This window comes from Delphinapterus leucas, chromosome 17 (genome assembly GCF_059928025.1).
Source record: "Delphinapterus leucas isolate spDelLeu-1000000601 "Yukka" chromosome 17, BTC_Dleu_Yukka2, whole genome shotgun sequence".
Taxonomy (NCBI): Eukaryota; Metazoa; Chordata; class Mammalia; order Artiodactyla; family Monodontidae; genus Delphinapterus; species Delphinapterus leucas.
The window spans coordinates 38,355,990-38,379,736 of NC_143145.1; the positions used below are offsets into that span (position 1 = coordinate 38,355,990).

Consider the following 23,747-nt stretch of genomic DNA (forward strand, 5'->3'; position numbering starts at 1 on the left):
ACATATGGTTTACTACAGGGTACTGAATATAGTTTCCTGTGCTGTACAGTAAGACCTTGTTGTTCATCCATCCTATATATAACAGTTTGCATCTGCTAATCCCAAACTCCCAATCCATCCCTCCCCCGTCTTCCCCCTGGCAACCTGATCACCCTCTTTTAAACTGCAAAACTCCCTTCCCATTTAGTGAAAGCATTCACTATTCCTCTTTCCTTTTCTTTTTTCTACATGACCCTTATCATCAACGGGTATATTATATATCTTATTTGTTTATAATAACAATTTACATTTTAAGAGGCAGGGATTTATATCTGACCTGTTCACAGTGAACTCCAGAGACAAAACAATGCCTGGTACATAGATGACACTAATATGTATTTGCTGAATGAATTAGGTACTGTTCAGGAATATTAAATGTGTGATAATACTACTATAAAAAGTCAAGAAATAACCTAAAGTTAAGTATGAGTTATAGCTGAGGGGCAGAGAAGACAATATATGATCAAAGAAGAACGTATTATACTTTTCAAAATAAAAGGATGATGGGCTTCCCTGGTGGCGCAGTGGTTAAGAGTCCGCCTGCCAATGCAGGGGACACGGGTTCATGCCCTGGTCCGGGAGGATCCCACATGCCGCGGAGCGGCTGGGCCCGTGAGCCATGGCCGCTGAGCCTGCGTGTCCGGAGCCTGTGCTCCGCAACAGGAGAGGCCACAGCAGTGAGAGGCCAGCGTACCGCAATCAATCAATCAATCAATCAATCAATAAATTAATTAATTAATTAAAATAAAAGGATGTTCACCTTATTACTGTTTAACCTGAAAATACCTATTATATAATCTCTTTTGAGAATGTATTTTACATGCATTTGTTAGTGGAGGAAGTACTCAAAAGTATTTTAAACAATGCTGAAAAAGCATTAGATCAAGATCTAGATAATAAAATAAACTGAACTATCTTAAAGAGAGATGAGGAAAGAGAAAATGTATATAAACAACGCTTTAAAGGAATTTTGTAATGAAAAGACAACACAGAGATGAAGCAGTAGCTAGAGGGGTACATGAAGTCATGGGAGTTTTTTTTATGTGCATTTCTTTTTTAATGGAAATACTAAGGCATCTCTATATGCCAATTGAAAGATTCAGTAGGGAAAGAAAAACTTTCCATGAAGCTATTACAAAAGGAAAGTGGAGAAGGCCTTAAGAAGACAAAAAGAGCAAAATTCAGAGATTTCAGATGAAGGGACATATAATTTTATGAAGTAAAGATTGTTAGACTCTTGTCTCACATCTACTAAGTGTAAAATAAACTAAGCCACATTCTTACTAGAAGTCAAAATTTAAGCATTAAAGTTGAGAGATAAACAGCAAAAAAAAAAAAAGAAACCTACTTTGAAAGTCACAGTTGCCTTTGTACAGTAAAATCCTATAGAAACAATAGGATCCTTCAAAGTCTGTGCTTTTTGTTGATGTGTGGTTGATGTAGGATCATTCCCAAGGTAGTCTTCCTCACCATCATCATAACTCACAATTGCAGGCACAAATGACCAGGCCCATGATACCCATCCCTGTGGCTGCTCATCCTCTTGCTGTGAATACAGCTCTTGGCCTTTGTACTGAGCAGGATACTGCATATCTACTCGTGTTTCATCTTCAGCACCTAACAATCAAAATAAAGTCATTTTAAATAAAGGGAATTAAAGCAAGAGGACAATTAGGAATTTAAATTATATAACAGTTTCTCCCACATGATTCATAAAGTATGAACAAGCCATACATTGGTTATTATTTGAAACCAATAATTTAGCATTACCATTTTCAAGTTTCTATATATTGTACTGTATAAATCTCTTTTCATAGTCCACAGTGTTATATGGGAAGTAGTTTATTACATACTTTTAAATGTGTTTGATAAATACAAAGAATAAATTCATTCTTTAGGATTTCACTCATTAATTTAAACAACAACAACAACATATAACCTACCTTCCAAAAATAAGGCTACGGTGCTGAAAAACTGACTTTTCTCAGAAACATAATATCAGAAAAATCCAAGAAAAGTTCCTGATTTCCTGATGCACCCAACAGAGAAAGAGAATGGCAAGTATTCCTAGGCAGAATGTGCCCCCACCAAGAAAAGAATTATCCCAAAGAATGAAAGGAAATGTTATAAGGAAACTATTCTCATATGTAGTTAAGAAAAACAGTGACTTTCTTATTAGTGAATAACACCTTTCCTATTCTATAGATGAAAAATTATAGCAAAGAACTTTTATGTGGTTACAAATTGGCAGACTAAGGATTTAAATTCCAACCACTGTAACTTATTCCACCTTTGTAAGACAAAATCCATCAAGGTCCCTTAATGTTATTCTAACAATACAAACAAAAGAGATGCAGATCATCATGGAATTTACAGACGAAATTACTTTTTAAAAAATTCATGGTATAAGCACCCTCCAGCAGATTCAAACATATATACTCTTCAATGATAAATCAATAAATACACACACTCCATTAAATATCATCCTCATTCAGATTCACTTCCAGGTTTTCTGGTGAGAAAAACTTTGTAACTTTTTTAATTCTCGTGACAGGAGACTCTTGGAACATCGTACACTTTTAGGTCATGACACATGGCTATTGACCTCTTTCATGTGGGACAAAAAAGACTTGATAAATAGTAACTAGAGTACCTAAAATACAGTACCAAGAGATCTTAGCCATTTTACTTCAAAATAAAATATAAAACTTACAAATCCAGAAAACATTTTACTTGATCTTCATACCTTGCTATTAACCATAAATATCATATAAGTTTCTATTGGGGAATAAATAAAGCCTGTTATTAACTGTCCCTTGTAAGATCTCAAATTGGACATCATCAGTGAATATCATCTTGGTTATAAAACAAAAAGTCAGGTTAGCTCAACCCAGGACCAGGCTGGGTCCAAAGAGATGGACTCTGGACCTCTCTTGTCAAAACCAATAAACAGGAGGAGTATCCCACTGCTTGATCTTTTGAAACAAAAGAAAGAAACATCACTAAGAGAAGTCTAAGAAATCAGTCACTATAATTTATACATAATATTAATTAAAAATTAAGAGGGATTTTCCATGAAAGACGGTTTTGAAGTTCTAAATCTTTGCTTACTTCCTTGTAAAAAGAATGAATTGTGACCTGGAACAGAAAAAAGCATCTCTTTGATCTCTGGTCAGAATTCTTAAAATACTCTTTGCCCTTGCAATGGTGTATCCTAACATCCTTAGATGAGAAAACAGAGTATTGAGTCCAGGCAGACTGAGGTGGCTAGAGTTTGCAGGGCAGAGTACCAAACAAGAAAGACCTGTTCAGGGTGAGAGCTCCTGAGACCTGGAGAGGGTCCCACTCCAGTCCTCACCTAAGTATTAATCAGTTTCATGTAAGGAAACTACTGAGGCCATGAAAAGAACCACCAGAAAGGGGCAAAGAAAAACATCCCCAAGACATAACAGAATTGGGGAAGGACACCAAGGCATATTAAAATCAAGGCGCTTCAAACTTTCCGAGAAAAGGTTCACTGGCTTCACCAGAGTGTCAAAGGAGTCCATAGCACACACAATAAAAGGTTAAGGTTCTCTGCTTTAGACAGATGAAAAAACGAATTCAGACTCATTTGGAAGCAAGCAACCCTCTTTTTAACATACATAAACAAACAAACAAATAAACAAACACCTACTCACCTTCTTAGATCACAGAAAGGAATAGTTACAAAGGAATAGTTACAAAATAGTCACAATAGTTACAAACAAACACCTACTCACCTTCTTAGATCACAGAAAGGAATAGTTACAAAGGAAAATTTTGAAAAATACATTTGATCAAAATTTAAAACTCTGCTCAAGAGACACGTATTTAAAAATGAATTAGGCAACTCAGACCAGCAAAAAATACTCCCCAAGTGTATTCGACATGTATATGACAAAAGACTTGAATTCAGAATATATAAAGAACCATGTGTATGTATAACTGACTCACTTTGCTGTATAGCAGAAACTAACACAACATTGTAAATTAACTATACTCCAAATTAAAAAAAATTAAGAAAAAAAAAGAACCACCAATCAGTAATAAAACCCAAAAATGGTTTAAAAATAGGCAAATACTTACCATAAACTTCACAAAGGCAGATATATTAATTGTCAATAATCACATGAAAAAAGTTCAAAATAATTGATCAGGGAAGTGCAAATTAAAACCACAATGAGCTACCAAAACATATCCATCCGAATAGCTAAAAGTAAAAAGGACTGACAACAACAAATGTTGGCAAGTATGTGAAGCAATTGGAACTCTCATACATGGTTGATAGGAATGTTAAATGGCACAACCACTTTGAGAAAACAACCTGGTATTTTCTTAAAAAAAAAAAAAATATATATATATATATATATATATATATATATATATATAACTTAACAAATTCCATTCTTAGGCATTTACCCAAGAGAAGGAATAGCACATGTCTATAAGAGACTTCCAGAAGAATGTCCAGGGCATCTTTATTTATAATAACCAAAACTGGAAATAGTTCAAGCATCCATCAACAGGGGAATGGCTAAATAAACTATGTTATATTCATATGGTATAGTCATACAATGTACCTAGCAATAAAAAGGAAAGAAATACTGATATATACAACAACACAGATGAATCCCCAAAATACAACGCTTTTAGGGCAGTAAAAATACTCTGTATGATACCATAATGATGGATACATTTGTCCAAACCCATAGAATGTACAACAGCAAGAGTGAACTTTAACTAAACTATAGACTCTGGGTGATAATGATGTAGGTTCCTCAATTGTGACAAATGTATCGCTCTGGAGGGGATGCTGACAATGGGGGAGGCTATGCACGTATGAGATCAGGGGTATATGGGAAATCTCTGTACCTATCCTTCAATTTTGCTGCGAATCTGAAACTGCTCTAAAAATTGTCTTAATAAAAAGCTTTTTAAAATTAAAAGTAAAAAACAATATTATGCTTAATGAAAGAATCCTTTCACAAGAGAATTCATACTATATGATTCTATTTATATGAAATTCCAGAAACAGCAAAAACCGATCCACGATTTTTTAAAGATTCAGAACAGGGTTTTCTTGAGTGGAGTGGGGGTGGGCAGGCAGCTGGAGCAAGGGATGACTGGAAAGAGGCATGAGATAACCTGGTGAGATGTTAATGACCCATATCTTAATGGGTGTTTTGCATCACAAAGGCATACTCATTTCTCAAAACTTCTTAAATAGTATACTTAAGATTTATGCATTTCACCTTGTGAATTTAATCTTCAGAAAAAGAAAAAGAACCATCAATAAATATAAACTCTAGTTAATGATATGCTGCTGAAGTCTAGGGGTGCGGTATACTGATGTCCATAACTTACCTCGAAAGGCATCAAAAACTGGTTGAATTGATGGAGAGAAAATGGTGTTAGATGAACAGATATATGATACAGCAAATGTGACAAAATATTAATTGTAGAATCTAGATGATGAGTATGTGGGTGTTCACTGTATAATATTCCTTCAACCTTTCTATATATTTAATATTTATCATAATAGCATGGTGAAAAAAAATGAATTGAACAGCTTCTATATGCTAGGTTTTGTTCTAGGTGTTAGGTAATGAATCGCTAGGACAGGAACAATGTCTAACAAGAATTCGCTGCCTAGTGTGAAATGAAATAAAATGTTTTATATCTACATATGCTTATTAATGTTCCCTAAGCTTTTTTTAAGGTGATAAAAAATTTTATTAAGCTATAATCTAAATACTATAAAATCTGGCCTTTAAAAGTATACCATTCAGTGGTTTTTAGTGTAGTCACAAAGTTGTATAACCATCATCATTATCTAATTTTAGAATATTTTCATGTTCTAAGAAACATGAAACTCCAAAAAGAAAACCTCTACACATTAGCAGTCACTCTCCATTCCCTCCTCCCCACAAGCCCAGGTTACTAATCTCCTTTCTGCTTCTACAGAACTGGCTATCATGGACATATCATATCAATGAAATCATACAACATGTTCCTTTTTGACTGGCTGCTTTCACTTAATGTTTTCAAAGTTTAGCATGTATCAGTATTTCATTTTTTGTATGGTTGAATAATATTCCAGTGTACAGATACACCACAACTGTTTATCTACTCATCAGCTGATGGACATTTAGGTTATTAAACTTTTTGGTTATTAAGAATAATGCTGCCATGAACATTCACATACAAGTTTTTATGTTAGACATATGTTATCAACTCTCTGCCATATAACCCTAGGAATAGAACCCTACCTAGGCTCATATGGTAACTCTATGTTCAACTTTTTGACAAACCAGATTGTTTTCCATTCCCACCAGCTATACATAAAGGTTCCAATTTTCCCAAATCCTTGCCAACACTTATTATGTGTCTTTTTTATTATAACTACACCACTTAGTGACTGTAAAGCAGTATCTCACTGTGGTTTTGATTTGCATTACCCCTCATGAATAATGATATTGAGCATATTTTCATGTGCTTGTTGGACACCTGTATATCTTTTCTGGATACATGTTTATTCAGGTCTTTTGCCCTTTTTTAAATAAGATTATTTGTTCCTAAGTTTTAAATGCCCTTTTCTAAAGGCTCAAACTATGGAAGTTAATCATCATCTTCTCCAAATTTTTCCTGAGTCTCAGACCCAACACAAGTCAAAGCCAATCATCCCGTGCACCATTTTTCTACTTCAGATCACTCATACTTTTATTAAACAAACATCTTATCATTCTACCATACATCATGCTTAACTAACTGTTCACATGTCTGTCCACTCCACTGTATATTAAGATTTTAAGGGAAGAGAATTTGTCTCTATTTTCCCACATTTCCTTATCTCTACATTCTACCACATTCCCAGCAATAATGTCTTACACACAGTAGGCTTTGGTAAAAGTATAATGAATTGAATAACTGAAATTAACCCACTAAGTATCTTTCAATGAAGTATATACTTCATTAAGTAATGCTCCAATTAATTAAGTAGGTATCCTTCAATGAAGCATATAATTACATATAATTATAGTCAATTATAATTACATAAAATAATTAAGTATAAATAACTTAATTAGTTATAATAACTCTTGCTGAGACCCTGCAGAAAAATTATCAATATAGTTGTTCCTTGAACAATAAGGCAGTTAGAGGTGCAAGTTGAAAATCCAGATATAACTTTACAGTCAACCCTCCATCATATTCACATTTCTGCATCTGAGGATTCAACCAACCATGTATCATGTAGTACTGTAGTACGTATTTACTGAAAAAAATTTGTCTACAAGTGGACCTTGCGCAGTTCAAATCCATGCTGTTCAGGGTCAACTGTACTATAATTTACTAAGAAATCTTGAGGTTGGACTGCCTTAACTTTTACGTAATGTATATTCCAAACACTTATACCTATTATAAATATTCAAGTTCTTTTTAACATGTAGAAAACAGAAAGTCAGAATAGTATGCAAAATGTAGGAAAGAAAAAAATTAGTGTCAAACAAGCAAAATAAAATCACCCCATCATGGGGCTTCCCTGGTGGCGCAGTGGTTGAGAGTCCGCGTGCCGATGCAGGGGACACGGGTTCGTGTCCTGGTCCAGGAGGATCCCACATGCCGCAGAGCGGCTGGGCCCATGAGCCATGGTCGCTGAGCCTGCACGTCCGGAGCCTGTGCTCCACAACGAGAGAGGCCACAACAGTGAGAGGCCCGCGTACCACAAAAAAAAAAAAAAAAAAAAAAAAAAAAACCATCATATTAGAACACTGCAAAACATAATCTAATGTTGTAGTTTTCGCAGTTTCACAATAGTAAAAACACTTTGTAAAAACAATAGTTATAAAATAAAAGTTTTTGTTATATTTACCTGCAATGTTTCCTAACATATCTTTATTGTGACAGGCAGACTCTTCTGTTTCTCCATCTTTAAAATTTCCTATTTCTCCATAGTAAAGAGCAATCCCAAGTTGCATTATACGGATAAACATAGGCAATTGCTGATCAGTGATAGAAAGTTTCAAACTCTCTACTAAGGTATGAATCTGTATTTTGAAAAAAACAAAAACATCAACAAAAGCATATTCAAAGGGAGTACCATTTAGCATAAGTAGAGAAATGTTAAGTCTTAAAATGGAAACCATAGGAGAAACAGTAATGTCCCAACATTTCTAATATTTAAGCCAAAATAACAGCTTAAAATCTTAGGAATTTAAACAGATTATTCTATGATGATCAATACACTTTAGATAGAAACTATATTAATCCAAACTATATAAGTGGAAATAGAAATGATAATGAAAAGATACAGTCACACTGGATTTCCAGATAACTTTTCCCAAAAGTTTTTGTTACCAAAATACCCACCTTATAACGTTAAGAGTACGACAGTACTCCAACAAACACCATAAAAATCTCTGTCACAACTAAGAATAAAAGTTTCATGTCATTTTAGTAAGACTTTAATCACCCTTTTCAGCTTTATGAACCAAAAAGAATACACACATCCTAAAAACATGTTGCTGAGTAAATTACTAACATTATAACTGTCTAAGTATGCACATGGTAAAATGATTATTGTCAAATATGGAAAACCAAGTGAAAACATGATCAGGAATATTTCTCAAACCAACTTTAAATAAAAGATTTAAACATAGTATAAAACTTATAACATGAATCAGTTATAAGAAATAAGATTAATTATTATCCACAAAGCAGTCCAATCTAAGTTCTCCTTATAGAATGAGACATCAATTCAATATAAAGACAGCCTCAGTGTAATGATTTCCTGCTGTGAGATAAACACGGAATAAAACCAATTAAGCCATAAAGTCAAGTCTCTTGGAAGGTTTATTTTAACTAACTGGTATTTGAATGTCTATGAAACATGAAAAAGAAGTAATGGTAATCATCATATTTTTAGGGCTAAAGGCACAAAAAATTGTACTTGAAGGGGAAGACAGTTGTGTGGGGAAGTGTAAAATACCATAGTCAAATATGAGTACAGGTTTCTTAAAACTGACTTAAAAATCATACACTGACTAGACCCTGAAATGGGGGACAGGTTGAGAGGGCGGGCACCGCAGGCCTGCCAAGCTCTTATTCAATTTGAGATTTCTCTGCCATACCCTTTAAATACCATACAGCACCAACAGCACCAGTGATAAGCTGTCTTAGCAAAACCAGTGTCAACTGTGTGTGTATGTATGTATGTATGTGCTTAAAATACTATACACACCGACATATATATCTTTAACATATAAGATACTTTACACACTATATATATACATACACACACACACATACATGTAAATATCTTTAAAATCAATAAAGTTAACCCACAATAGAAAAACTTACAAAGAACCTGAATGAATTTTTCAAAGAGAAAATAATGGCCAGTGAACATATTTTCAAAAATCTAAGTTTGGGCTTCCCTGGTGGTGCAGTGGTTGAGAATTTACCTGCTAATGCAGGGGACACGGGTTCGAGCTCTGGTCTGGGAGGATCCCACATGCCACGGAGCAACTAGGCCCGTGAGCTACAACTACTGAGCCTGCGCGTCTGGAGCCTATTCTCCGCAACAAGAGAGGCCGTGACAGTGAGAGACCCATGCACCGTGATGAAGAGTGGCCCCCACTTGCCACAACTAGAGATAGCCCTCGCACAGAAACGAAGACCCAACACAGCAAAAATAAATTAATTAACAAACTCCTACCCCCAACATCTTTAAAAAAAAAAATCTAACTTTGACAATAATCAAATAAATATTAATTTGTATTATTTTTGCTGAACAGCTTGGCTTTTTTAAAACATGATCATATTTAAGGATAGCAGGAGTGTAATATAGGCACTCCCCTAATGTTCATGAGCACATACACTGGTTAAACCTTTCTGGAAACAATTTTGCAGTACAGATTACAGGGCTTAGAAAAGTTTAAACCCATTAATAAGATATTTGCAATTACAGAAATCTCTCCTAAGGAATTAATCAGAGATGTGGTCAAAGATTTATATGTAGAATTTCATTCCTCTGAAAAACTGTTAAGAAAAAGTAAATTTTCAAAAACAGGGGAAATGTTAAATAAATTACATACCCTAAGCTCTACATCTCATAGATGATAACATCTCTAAAGACATATTTATTACTCACGAAAGATAGAAAATTACAAAAAGCCCACCCAAAATACAAATAAACTCAAAAGCCACTTGAACATATGTGAGAGTCTTAGACAAATAATTAGGGTGTCTGGAACATTCTGGGAAATTCCCTGTCTTTCAGGTGATCAAAGAGGTTAACCATGTCCATTTAATACTTATTTCCAAGCACTAAGAGGTGGAAGAATGATGGGTCTAATTCGAAACAGTAAATCTTACATCACAGTAGTACTAAAAAAGAAAACCTCAAAATTTAATTTCAGTTAAGAATAATGGTACCTCACACTCAGTGATTACAAAAGTCAAAAACCACCTGTCAACAAGTTTATTTAAAGGTACTTTTTACAATAAAATATCATGGCTAGTCAGTTTTGAGAAAAACTTATATGCCAACACTAAGTTTTCCTCAAGTTCACTTATTTTTACTTTCCTCTAAGTTAGCCACATCCTAGAATGGACAATTAAATCTGTACTAATGATCAATAAGATTTTTTTATATAGTAAGGGTTCCCTATATCCATTACTTGCTTTCAAAATATATCTTGAATCCACCCTTAACATTCCCCAACTTTACTAGTAGATTTAAGGTCAAAGAAGGAAAGTAAGTCCACTGTCCTGAGACAGTGGCATAATTACTTTTGAATTAATACTTTTCCATGCTTATCTTTGCCTAAGAAGCTAATTCAAAAATAGAAGGGAAAAGTAGCAGAATTTAAACAATGTGCACTGTAGGATGCATAAGGAAAAAAAAAACATACTCATGACTGAGCACTACCAAATAAAAATAGGTGTATTTCATATATAAATAGAAACTTAAGTACAATAAAGCTACATAAAATAGCAAGTGTTTTATGTTTTAAAAAACGTAATGTAGGGCTTCCCTGGTGGCGCAGTGGTTGAGAGTCCGCCTGCCGATGCAGGGGACGCGGGTTCGTGCCCTGGTCCAGGAGGATCCCACATGCCCCGAAGCGGCTGGACCCGTGAGCCATGGCCGCTGAGTCTGTACATCCGGAGCCTGTGCTCCGCAATGGGAGAGGCCATAACAGTGAGAGGCCCGCGTACCGCAAAAAAAAAAAAAAAAAAACCTAATGTAAAAATAATACATAATTTATACAGCCATGCCCGAACAGGCACAGTAGTCAATCCCAGTGTTCAGACTTGGGGTTGGCTTTTCCATTATAGTACAAAAGCCTGTAATTCAGTAATAAAAATTCATTCCACATTAAAACTTAGTTAACAAGATCACAAGTCACTGTGTGAATTCTTCTTCAAAGACAGATAAATAGGTAGACAGACAGACAAGAGGTACCGAAAACTGTTATGCAATAAAAGAACACAAGATTTACACTTAGAGAATAACTATGCATATTAAAAACATTTACCAGTACCTTGGAGAACAAAATGAAGCAACTGACAAAGGATTAATCTCCAAAATATACAAGTAGCTCATGCAGCTCAATATCAAAAAACAAACAACCCAATCCAAAAATGGGCAGAAGACCTAAATAGACATTTCTCCAAAGAAGATATACAGATTGCCAACAAACACATGAAAGAATGCTCAACATCATTAATCATTAGAGAAATGCAAATCAAAACTACAATGCGATATCATCTCACACCAGTCAGAATGGCCATCATCAAAAAATCTACAAACAATAAATGCTGGAGAGGGTGTGCAGAAAAGGGAACCCTCATACACTGTTGGTGGGAATGTAAATTGATACAGCCACTATGGAGAACAGTATGGAGGTTCCTTAAAAAAATAAAAATAGAACAACCATACGACCCAGCAATCCCACTACTGGGATATACCCTGAGAACACCATAATTCAAAAAGAGTCATGTACCACAATGTTCACTGCAGCTCTATTTACAATAACCAGGACATGGAAGCAACCTAAGTGTCCATCGACAGATGAATGGATAAAGAAGATGTGGCACATATATACAATGGAATATTACTCAGCCACAAAAAGAAACGAAATTGAGTTATTTGTACTGAGGTGGATGGACCTAGAGCCTAGAGTCTGTCATACAAAGTGAAGTAAGTCAGAAAGAGAAAAACAAATACCGTATGCTAACACATATGTATTGAATCTAAAAAAAAAAAAAACAGTGGTCATGAAGAGCCTAGGGGCAAGATGGGAATAAAGATGCAGACCTACTAGAGAATGGACTTGAGGACATGGGGAGGGTGAAGGGTAAGCTGGGACAAAGTGAAAGAGTGGTAGTGTACATATGGACATATATACACTACCAAATGTAAAATAGCTAGTGGGAAGCAGTCGCATAGCACAGGGAGATCAGCTCAGTGCTTTGTGACCAGCTAGAAGGGTGGGATAGGGAGGGTGGGAAGGAGGGAGACCAAGAGGGAAGAGATATGGGGATATATGTATAACTGATTCACTTTGTTATAAAGCAGAAACTAATACACCATTGGAAAGCAATTATACACCAATAAAAACGTTAAATAAATAAATAAAGCTCATCTAAAAACAAAAAAAAAGACATTACTGAAAAATTCCCATTGACAGAAAATTGTAATTACATTTTGAAACCACAGATAAAAAGCTAAAATTTCCTAAACCAATAAACTAAGATATTAGATAAGCAAATTTAAGTCTTGTAAAGTTACCTAAGAAAGATAAGGGTCAATAACTATTGCTATCACATAAACAATTTATAAGGATTGAAATAAAGATTGATCTTCAGTCCACCATGGATATAAATACACTTTTTGATATGATCTCTTCTATCTACTTGAAGAGAAAAACACTAATCAGGTGGACAAACTAAAAAAGAAACTACAGTCACAAAAAAAAAGGTGTCCCCAAAATACCTCTATTAGAACACACAATACAAAAAGTTATAATATGTAACAATTAACATAAAAGTTATAAATAAAACATTTTTACAAAAAATAATGGTTTATATATTTATGAGGTTAATTTCTTCTTTGCTTTTTAATAATAATTAGCATGCATGAAAGTCAATAAGGTAGAAACATGCAACTCAACTATTAGAAAAAGAAACACCTACTTTAATAACAGATGGCATCTTGGAATTTAGGTTATCATATGTAAAATGCAGACGTGTTCTGAAGGAACATTTGTACAATAAAGGATCCTGGTAAAATTCTATTTTACCACTAGCATTTCGTTTATCAAGACAAACTGTACAGTCGGAAAAATTGATAACCTTTCTCAGCACCAGATCAGTTGCTAAAAAGGAAAGAAAAACATTTTAAGTAAAAAGTAAAGTTAGAGGAAAAAAAGTCAATTATTTATTAGTATAACAGTAATAAAAATAATAGCAGAAATAAGATTAATAGCGCATTTAATACATGATGTCAGAACCTATAAAAGAACTTTTCATTTATTATATTATTTATATCTTCCAACAACCTTAGGCACAATAATCCCCATTTTATGTACAAAGAATCAAATAGAGCCTAAAGAAACGAAGCAGCTTGCCCCTAATTTGCTTGACACCTAACTACAAATTTAAGACAAACTTTATGAAAAATTTTGCTACATTTCACTATCTGCAATGTAATATTAAATAACAATAATAAAATAAAATTCTTGGGCTTCCCTGGTGGCGCAGTGGTTGAGAGTCCACCTGCCGATGCAGGGGACACGGGTTCATGCCCCAGTCTGGGAAGATCCCACATGCCACGGAGCGGCTAGGCCCGGGAGCCATGGCCGCTGAGCCTGTGCGTCCGGAGCCTGTGCTCCGCAACGGGAGAGACCACAACAGTGAGAGGCCCGCGTACCGCAAAAAATAAATAAATAAATAAATAAATAAAGTTCTTGAAAAACCACATTAAAAAAATATTTTGAGTAACAGTCGCTCATTTAACATTTATTTTACACTGAAAAACTTACTGCTACTCTCAAAAACTGCACTCTTCAGTATGGTAGCCACCATCGATACGGTGTTATTTAAATTTACCTATGAATTAACTAAAATTATATAAAACTAAAATTTCAGGTCCTTGGTTACATTAGGCACATTTCATGTACTCAAAAGCCACATACAGTTAGTGGCTAGGGTACTGGACAGTAAAAAATAAAACATTTCCATCATCACAGAATATTCTAGTGGCCAGCACACCTCTAAATAATAACTAATGAAGAAATTACAAAATTACCAGTAATGGTATAAGGTTTGTTTTCAAGGGAATAAAAATGGAAACAATTGCTGGTAAAGTATCAAACTAGAAAATAAAACCTTTAGCAAATTTATTCCTAACTAATAAGCAATTCCTAGGTGAACATTAGGCCCAAATCTACTTGGTCAGTGACTTTCAGCTAGCAACTATCCACATGCTATGGCCATGGGAATCTTCAAAACAATAAACTATACTTTCTATTTCTGAATATATCCTGGCAACCTCTAATTAATTCAACATTTAATTATCTTCTCTTTTTTTGGATTTAAGTTTTTAAGAAGTATAAAGAGTATGCACATGTATGAAAACAGTAAAGTTTTATTCAGCCAATAAATTTCAAATTTGTCTGTTAGTTGAAAAGAACAAACACCATATAATTTCATTTTGAAATTAATTGAAATCAAATAAATGATTTAGTTACTGTTATATACATGTACATAAATTAAAGAAATTATCATAATAGGACAAGAGATGAAAGAAACCAGCTAGATGCTTCCTTCCCTCTCTTTATAATAACTATAATTCACTGAGTATTTGCTATTAAACACTACACTAAATCTTTTACATCCATTACCTTATAATATTTATATGGCTCTGTTTAAAAGCTGTGGAACAAAGGCACAGTAAGGGTAAATAATCTGTAATGTTAGACAGTTTATAAAGAGCAGAGGTGTAATTCAAACTCTGACAAGCTTACTCCAGAGCACACGTTCTTATCCATTATGCTATAAGAATATTAAGTGATTATATTTCAAGGATATCCTAGAAAATTTTTCAGTGAGAGAGGAAATTATTAAGCTTTGAAAAATATTTTTCTTCAACACAAATATAACAGGAACTATCTTAAAAAGATACAAAATGAATTCTGGTTCTGGTACTTACTTTACATAATGTACTACAATTTAATCTATAAAATGAGGATAATAACTATGTCTATCTAACAAGCACTGTGGAAGATGATTCTGCATTATTTTGAAAATGCAAATATTTGCATATCCTCCCAACTAACAAACCCGCTCCTAAGTACTATATATGCCCTAAAGAAATGCTTACATGTATGCATAATGTTTTCAAGATTCATCCATGTTTTAGCATGTATCAGGACTTCATTCCTTTTTACAGCACTTTTTTAAAGCAATTAAATGATAAAATTTAATACAGCAGTTAACTCTAGGAGGAAGCAAGGGAATAGGACAGGGAAAAATACATTGGAAGGGGCAAACTGTTAATGTTCTAGTTACTTAAAGGGTAAGCGTTCATTATATTGTGTTATAACAAGTGTATGTTACATAAATCCTTTTAAGTACCAAATGTTGCATTAAAAATTAATAAAAGGGGAAACAGTATCTACCTCAGAAGCTAAAGGATTCAAACAAGATAATTAACTAAAAAAACAACAAAAACAAAAAACATAAACAGCACCAGGCACAACAGTTAACAAGCACTCATTCAATAAATGGAAAATACTCTTTGCTGTCTTTACCACCACCACCATCATGAGTTTTCATGTGGTATCATACTTGACTCTCATAAACACACTGGTAGGTTGGCAGTAATGATAATTCACATTTACAAATGACTTACCCAAGGTTGCACCAGGTTAGTGCTGGAGGGAAGATATGAACCAAGATCCCCTAACTCCCAATCCAAGACTCTTTCTAATTCATTATAAATAACTTCCCAGAGTAATATTTGCTTTACTTCTATGTAAAAACTATAAATGGCATTTCTTCCCCTAAAATTTCAACTCATTTATTCAATCCTGCATCATCCAGTTCTGCTTGTTTTCTGTTTTTCATAACTTTTTATTTTGGCATTTTAACCAAATATTTATTTCCACAGAGGATAAGAAGGAGGCATTGAAAATGTCTCAGAAACAAAATTTGGGCCTTTGCATATGCTCTTATTTATGCCTCACAACAGAGCTTCAAGATCAGGATTATCCTTCATTATTAAAATGTGAAGGTCAAACATTAAAGAACATACAAAAACAAAACTATATTCCAATTCTTCTAGTTCCTATTTGTATGCCCTAACAAGACAAGTTAAGTAACCTTGAGACTCAATTTCACTTTGCTTTCTTGTAACTAGGACTTAAAATAAGTAAATGAATATATGACTGAACGAATGAGAAAGGATATCACTTTATGGAATTGTAATGAGAATCTGAGAAAATGAATTTAAATAATAATAATAGCTCATTTTCTGAGTGCTGACTATGTATAAGACACTTTTATGCTGTGGTATGTATTTGAGGAAACAAAGAAACAGTGAAGTGAAGTAACTCACCCAAGGTCATACATCTCTATGAAGTTGGGAGAGCCAGGATTCAAACTCAGGTAGTCTTAACTTTAGTGCCAGCACCTTTAACAATTAGGTACAATGGCGAGTCACAAATAAAAGGTGTTCACAATAGTCTCCTTACTATATTTTCCAAAAATACCCACTGCTTACCCTATCAGAACATGTATCAACAAGTGTTGTGCCTTATTTAACTATTATGTCTTCTGACAAAACTAGGAAACAGCACTATTTTTTTCAGAGCTCTAATTTCAAGGCTTGACACAGTGCCTACCTTCCATGTAGAACATAATAAATAAAATAATAATAAATATTTGGTAGTTATTAAATTATATTATTACTTAATAGTTCTTTTACTATAAGCAGAAGGAGAATGCAGCACATAATAAAGGAGGCTTTGGGATTATCCAAAAATCCCAAATATGCTCTGTAGTACACAAACCTAAAACATAAATCAGTCAGATACACTGTTTTGCCATTACTGAACTATGCAAAAGCAACATGTCCCCTTTCCTCTTTCACAAACATTCAAAATTTTAACTAAGTATTATTTAATTTTTATTCCTTCAACCCACAGCATTGTAAAATACTATATATAATATTTGAAGCAAGAAAGTGACCGGTAAGAAAGAATAAAAATTCATATAATTGTATGCTAAATTTTACATATGTGCATTTTTCCAGGCTGAAGGCATAAAGCTTTCATTAGATTTATCTAGGAGCCTGGTGGCCCAAAAAAAGGTTCAGAATGCAAGACAACTGTTTCAACAATAGAAAAAGCTATACTCTTCTTGACGTTTACTCACCAGAAATATCCATGAATGCACGATCCCACAATTCATCTACTGTATAGCATTCTGCAGAAGTGATGTTGACTGAAAGAACAATATCATCTTCAACATATTTTAGTATGAGATTATTTATAACAATATTTACGTTATTTACAACTCGTCTAATCAGACTCTGCACATAACCTATAAAATAGGGGAAAAAAGAATCCAATTAGAAGTTAAATCTATCAATAAATAATTATTCTTAAAATGTTACTAAACTTAATATATGTGAAAGATAGGTATCATTTATCATATTTTGCAAAGATGAAACTAACATTCAGATAAGTAAACAGGCTTGCCAAAGAGACACAGCTAATAAGTAGCAGATCCATCCCAACAAAAACCATTACAAAGAAGTTCTATATAATGAAGTTTCACATACTAAGAGAAACCATAGAAGCCATACCTTTTAACAACATAATTCTAGATCCCATTCAAAGATTATCCTAATCTACAAGTACTTTGTCTGATTTCTGCCTATTTTATAAACACTTTCCCAAATGAAACAATGTTACTATATACTGATTATACAATACATAAGAGGAAAGAGTTTCTTTAAGGTTCTTTTTGCAGCTACTGTCTTCTCCTCCTACTTTAAATACCCATAAAGATATTCAAAAACAAGGCCTGGAGGAAGAAAGATAGAAGAAACAAGACCATCATAACGGATTCAATGATTTCCACTTACTAATGTATAATACTGAAACACGGAAAGGGGGAGAATATGACTGAGGAAGAAAACATAGAAAGTATTAAAGAAAAAGGGGAAAAAGAACACAATGAAGAAAAGTAGGGAAAGAAAGAAAACAGATAAAGCATGATGAGAATTCATAATCTCACAAGTCTCTCACACAATAAATGTGTATATAGATATATTACCGAGGAATATAATTGAAAATATAAGCGAAACTAAACCTAAACAGCATTTAAAAAGACAAAGGAGAAAAAGATTAAAAACTTTATTCAAATGCATTTTCCACTATAAAACCTATGTAAAAAATAATTAAAATTTTAGCTATTTCATGAAATAACTATCTGCTTGTATTCTTTAAACCAGAACTTTACTGACAAAATAGAATCAACTTCTGTCAGCAACTGACATTGTTAACACCTACACTGAAGCCTGCTAGAAGAAAGCTTACTTAAATTTATTCCACCACAAATGCTTGCAAAAACCAACTCCTTCATTAATTACCAGTGGATACAAATAGAAAAGGTAGAATGATTAAGTTCAAGTTTTTCTCATATTAGCAGCTTTTAGAGTGCCAATTACCATATGCCATAAAATTAACATACAAAATATCAATAAATTTAGGGAACAAATATTTTACGAGAGTAGATGCTAAAATGATGCTTAACAAATTACGCTTCCAAAAGAAATTTTAAGTATCAAAATGTTCAACCTTAAAATGCATATTTCCCCCATGCTATCACTACTCAAGAGAGATGTTAAAAATGAACAGTTTCGGGCTTCCCTGGTGGCGCAGTGGTTGAGAGTCCACCTGCCAATGCAGGGGACACGGGTTCGTGCCCTGGACCGGGAAGATCCCACATGCCACGCAGTGGCTAGGCCCGTGAGCCATGGCCGCTGAGCCTGCGCATCCGGAGCCTGTGCTCCACAACGGGAGAGACCACAACAGTGAGAGGCCCGCGTACCACAAAAGAAAAAAAAAAATGAACAGTTTCTGAGAAGTCAAGAAGCATGACTAACATTGGTTTTCCTATTTCTGAAAAACCTGTCATCAATAGAGAATTCATAAAATCCTCTTAAGAGTTTATGAGTTTTTATTGTCTCCCCTGCCCCAGAAAAAAAAAAAAAAAAACTCTCAGAGACAGAACCAGAGAAAACATATAATGCAAAGTAACGAAAGAAACATAATGCTGTAAATGTACTGTAACTGACAGAAAACCTACTGATGGATTTTTCATCTACTTATTAACATCTTCTCTCAGTTTCTCATTATATAAGCTGAGATGAATAAGCCAAATCACCAAAGTAAAAGAAACAAGTATCTAAAAAGGACTACTTCTACAGAAGACTATTTATGTTTTCCTATTAAACCACGCAATGCCAAAGTAACAGGAACTAACCAACAGAATAAATGATACACTATCTCCTTAATCCCTCATAATAACTTAGTTCAAAGTTTGCTACAGAAAAATGTCAAAGAGCAGATCTGGGCTTCCCTGGTGGCGCAGTGGTTGAGAGTCCGCCTGCCGATGCAGGGGACACGGGTTCGTGCCCCGGTCCAGGAAGATCCCACATGTCGCAGAGCGGCTGGGCCCATGAGCCATGGCCGCTGAGCCTGCGCATCCGGAGCCTGTGCTCCACAACTGGAGAGGCCACAACAGTGAGAAGCCCGCGTACCACAAAAAAAAAAAAAAAAAAAGAGCTGATCTAAGAGCTCTCATCACTCCATATTTAGAGACTCCCTAGGAATATATCTGTTCAAGTGAAATAACAGTAATTCAGGTCTATTCCACAAGCATCTGAAAACACAAGGTCACTCTGGGGATAAGAACCTCTAAGACGTCATATTAGATGGCTCTAAAACAACAGCCTCCTACTAGTCAACCTTTCCAGAAATTCTTATCATTATCCAACTCTCTCCCACCCACAAACCCCATTCCTCCAAACACATACATCTAATGCCCACAGGGCCAAAAAAACCACTATGAATTTTCATTGACTTTGCTCATGATCTTCCCTCTGTGTAAAACACTTTGTCCATTCTCCCATCTTGTTCAGGCCCAGTATGAATGTCCTCTGCCCTATATCCTCTTCTCCAATGTCCCTCACCCTACACATCAACATTAAGGAGACTGTATCACTTTTCTTGGGCTTATGTTACCTCATAAGCCTATCATTTGTATATGTTTATGTATAATTACCTTCTCTGTTAAACTATGAAATCCTAGAGAGCAAAGATTATATCTTATTTATTTATCTGATATGATTAAATTAAATAGTGTATGGCAAATACTTGGGTTACAAACAGACAGTACTTGAAATCAGTTTATCCTAACATGGTCACTAGGAAGCCAAGTTGCTCAAAAACAGAGATTCCGTGGTTGATGACTTGGTTACAGCACCTAAAAACTTCCTCATCAAATTTTTGGTGTAAAATATTTTGGGAGGTTATGCAGCATAATATAGGCAACTTATAGTTAAAGGAAAAGTTAGTTCTCTCTAATGTTCTTGCCTTTTTTGTAAGGTTGAAATTATTTCAAAACAAAACTTATTTAGAAGGTTAAGAATAAGGATTCCTTATTGGTAATGCAGTAGAGAGGTTCTGTAATACAATAATTTTTTTTTTTTTTAAATCCATCAGCTTTGGTAACTAAAAGATAACTTAGGGCAGTTACTGTAGGAGCTAAGGAAAATAGCTGTAAGTTGAAGATACTTATTACCAGTATTATTATTTAAGACAGAGAATTTCTAAACAACTAAGGAAGGGTAAAAAAGAGAAATAAGTGTAAGTACTTACAAGAAGAACACAAAATCACCATTACATGAAGATGACTATTTTTTATACAGAAAATCCAAAAGATATAACTGAAAAATACTGAATATAGATCAGCTAACAAAATATAAAAATTTGCTATTCTTCATAACAAAATGAAAAGAGAATGGTTTAAAAAAATGATAATTCCAGCTAGCAATAAAAGATATGATAGCATTTTCCATCTATAAAAGTTTCAAAGAAATATTTTTTGATAATAAAAAACAGCATTGGACCAAAAATGTGCTTGTTAGAAAATACTGTTAACAAATTTTTCACAGGGAATAATTTGGTTACACATGCCAAAACCTTAAAATTATTCACAAATTTTGATTTTATAGTTGATAAAAATTTCTCCTAATAAACAGAGGTGTGTGCAAAGATTTATCTACCAGTATGTTTGTTAAAGCATTTTACAAAACAGAAAATGAAAAATAACCTAAGTAACAAACAAAAAGGGACTGATTAAACAAACTATGGAACAGTTACACAATGTAATACATGCCAATGATTAAAATAACATTATGAAAAAATTAATGTCCTTAAAACATGTTCCTAACATTAAAAAACACAAATTACAAAAAACAATCTATATGTGTATGTGCACACACACATAAAGAAACCAAAGTCTCTAAAAGGTTGTACATCAAAATGTTAACAGGTTCCAAGTTCTGGGTAAGATAAAGTAAGCACATTCCACTCTTTCTCACTAAAGGTAGCCAGAAAGCCTGGAAAGAAAGTATGGAGCAGCTATTTCAGGACACTGAAAAGTAAACAGTAAGCACGAGAGAGGAAATAGAAGAATGAAAATCAGAGCTTACAAAGACAAAACAAATAATAAAATGATAGAAGTAAATTCAAACATATCGGTAATCATTCTAATTTAACTGTATTGTGGCCAGAGAGGATGGTCTTTATGATAATGATTCTTTGAAATTTGTCAAGAGTTCCTTTTTGACCAAGTCTTTTTCAATGTCTATACATATCCAATGTGTGCGTCAAAAGAATGTACACTGTCTTATCTGCTGGGTGCAGAGTTTTACATGTATCTATAAAATAATCTTGTTAATTGTGCTATTCAAAGACCCAGTTTGGGTATTTTTTTTTGTCTGCTTGATCTATCACATTTCAAACATAGGTTGTTAGGTACATACAAAGCCATCATATATTTTTTGGAGAACAGTACCTTTTACTATAATTCAGCATCTATTATATACGTCCATCAATACTTTTGCCTTAAGTTTTATTTTGCCTGATCTTTATGTTATTTTTGGATAGTGCTTGTCTACTATACGATTTTCCATCCTTTCATTTTCAATTTTCTTACCTCTCCATTTTACCTCTGTGTTTTAGAAGCCACAAATACCTGGACATAACCACTCCTTTCTTTTAGTATCCCAAAAATATTAATTGTGCTTCCTTAGAGCTCCTCTTTGCTTTGGTTTAGCACTGTAGTTAGTAGTTTACAAAATCTCGTATACTAAGCCATTAATTCTCTAAGGGCAAAAATAGCCTTCAACTAGCTGCTCCAGCATACAGCAATAAAGATTTGGGGAACTGAACAGCCTGCCTCCACTAAGCAATGTTTTGAAACTCAATCTAATTAGAATGAAATAAAAGCTCTCCAGTTATCACTTTTTCTGTTATAAACAAAATATACACGTTAGATATATTGAAGGTTATTGACAAAAGCATAACATACTTTTAAAATGATCAATATATTAATGAGAAAGAACACCTGTATGGCAAAAATGGCTAGCTATCCATCAATATTTTGTGCTTCCCCTTCCAGAATGTAGAATTGTTTCTGAGATATGACTTCTAAGATATACATAACGTCCATGAAGATAGTTTTCCTCAATGAAATTTGAGAAGGATATATACCACTTCCAACCTGGGGTTAGTAAGAAGTCGATAGGTCTTCTCCAGATTTTCCTCTTAAAAAGGCTGAAAGCAGGTCTGCAGGCCTACTAGAGAATGGACTTGAGGATACGGGGATGGGGAAGGGTAAGCTGGGACAAAGTGAGAGAGTGGCATGGACATATATACACTACCAAATGTAAAATAGCTAGCTAGTGGGAAGCAGCCGCATAGCACAGGGAGATCAGCTCAGTGCTTTGTGACCACCTGGAGGGGTGGGATAGGGAGGGTGGGAGGGAGGGATATGCAAGAAGGACGAGACATGGGGACATATGTATATGTATAACTGATTCACTTTGTTATAAAGCAGAAACTGACGCACCATTGTAAAGCAATTATACTCTAATAAAGATGTTTTAAAAAACGGCTGAAAGCAGTATAATTCAAAGCCTGGGTAGGGCAGAGCAGAGCCTCAAGATAAAAGGAAACTGGGCTTCTGACAGAACACTGCCTTGACTGGTACATAAAAAAAACAAACACTTTTGTCGTGCTAATCCCCTTAAATTTAGAAGTTAAGGTGTCCACCACTTAATATTAACTTAACTTACACATCTGGTCATTGTTTTTTGGGTTTTTTTTTAAGGTTTTCCTGAAAATGTTAAAAACAGTAAAAGCATAAAAATAGAAGAGGTAAAATAAGCTCTGAATTTCTTTTTTATTTACTACAAGGTTCTCTCTATTCTTAGATGTTCCAGAAAGGAACAGTGATTAGACAGCTGAAATTGCTGAGCTTCCCCACAGGCAAGTAGACAAGAAATGATTGTGCTATCTTCTATAAAAATACATTGCCATTTTTGG

General features: G+C 34.2%; 1 protein-coding gene across 14 annotated transcripts in view; it reads right to left on the reverse strand.

The window, feature by feature from the left end:
• VPS13B (vacuolar protein sorting 13 homolog B) overlaps positions 1 to 23,747 on the reverse strand; it is a 795,150-nt gene that overhangs the window by 716,421 nt on the left and 54,982 nt on the right. For 13 of the 14 annotated variants that reach the window (XM_089898526.1, XM_089898529.1, XM_089898532.1 and 10 more), the window contains 4 exons: positions 17,500 to 17,667; positions 13,258 to 13,439; positions 7,931 to 8,105; positions 1,388 to 1,656 (listed from right to left, as the gene is read on the reverse strand). In XM_089898526.1, the coding sequence (XP_089754652.1) occupies positions 1,388 to 1,656; positions 7,931 to 8,105; positions 13,258 to 13,439; positions 17,500 to 17,667 (794 nt within the window). Of the gene's footprint in view, positions 1 to 1,387; positions 1,657 to 7,930; positions 8,106 to 13,257; positions 13,440 to 15,445; positions 16,247 to 17,499; positions 17,668 to 23,747 lie in introns of those variants that run through there. The other variant, XM_089898536.1, reaches the window with a different exon arrangement.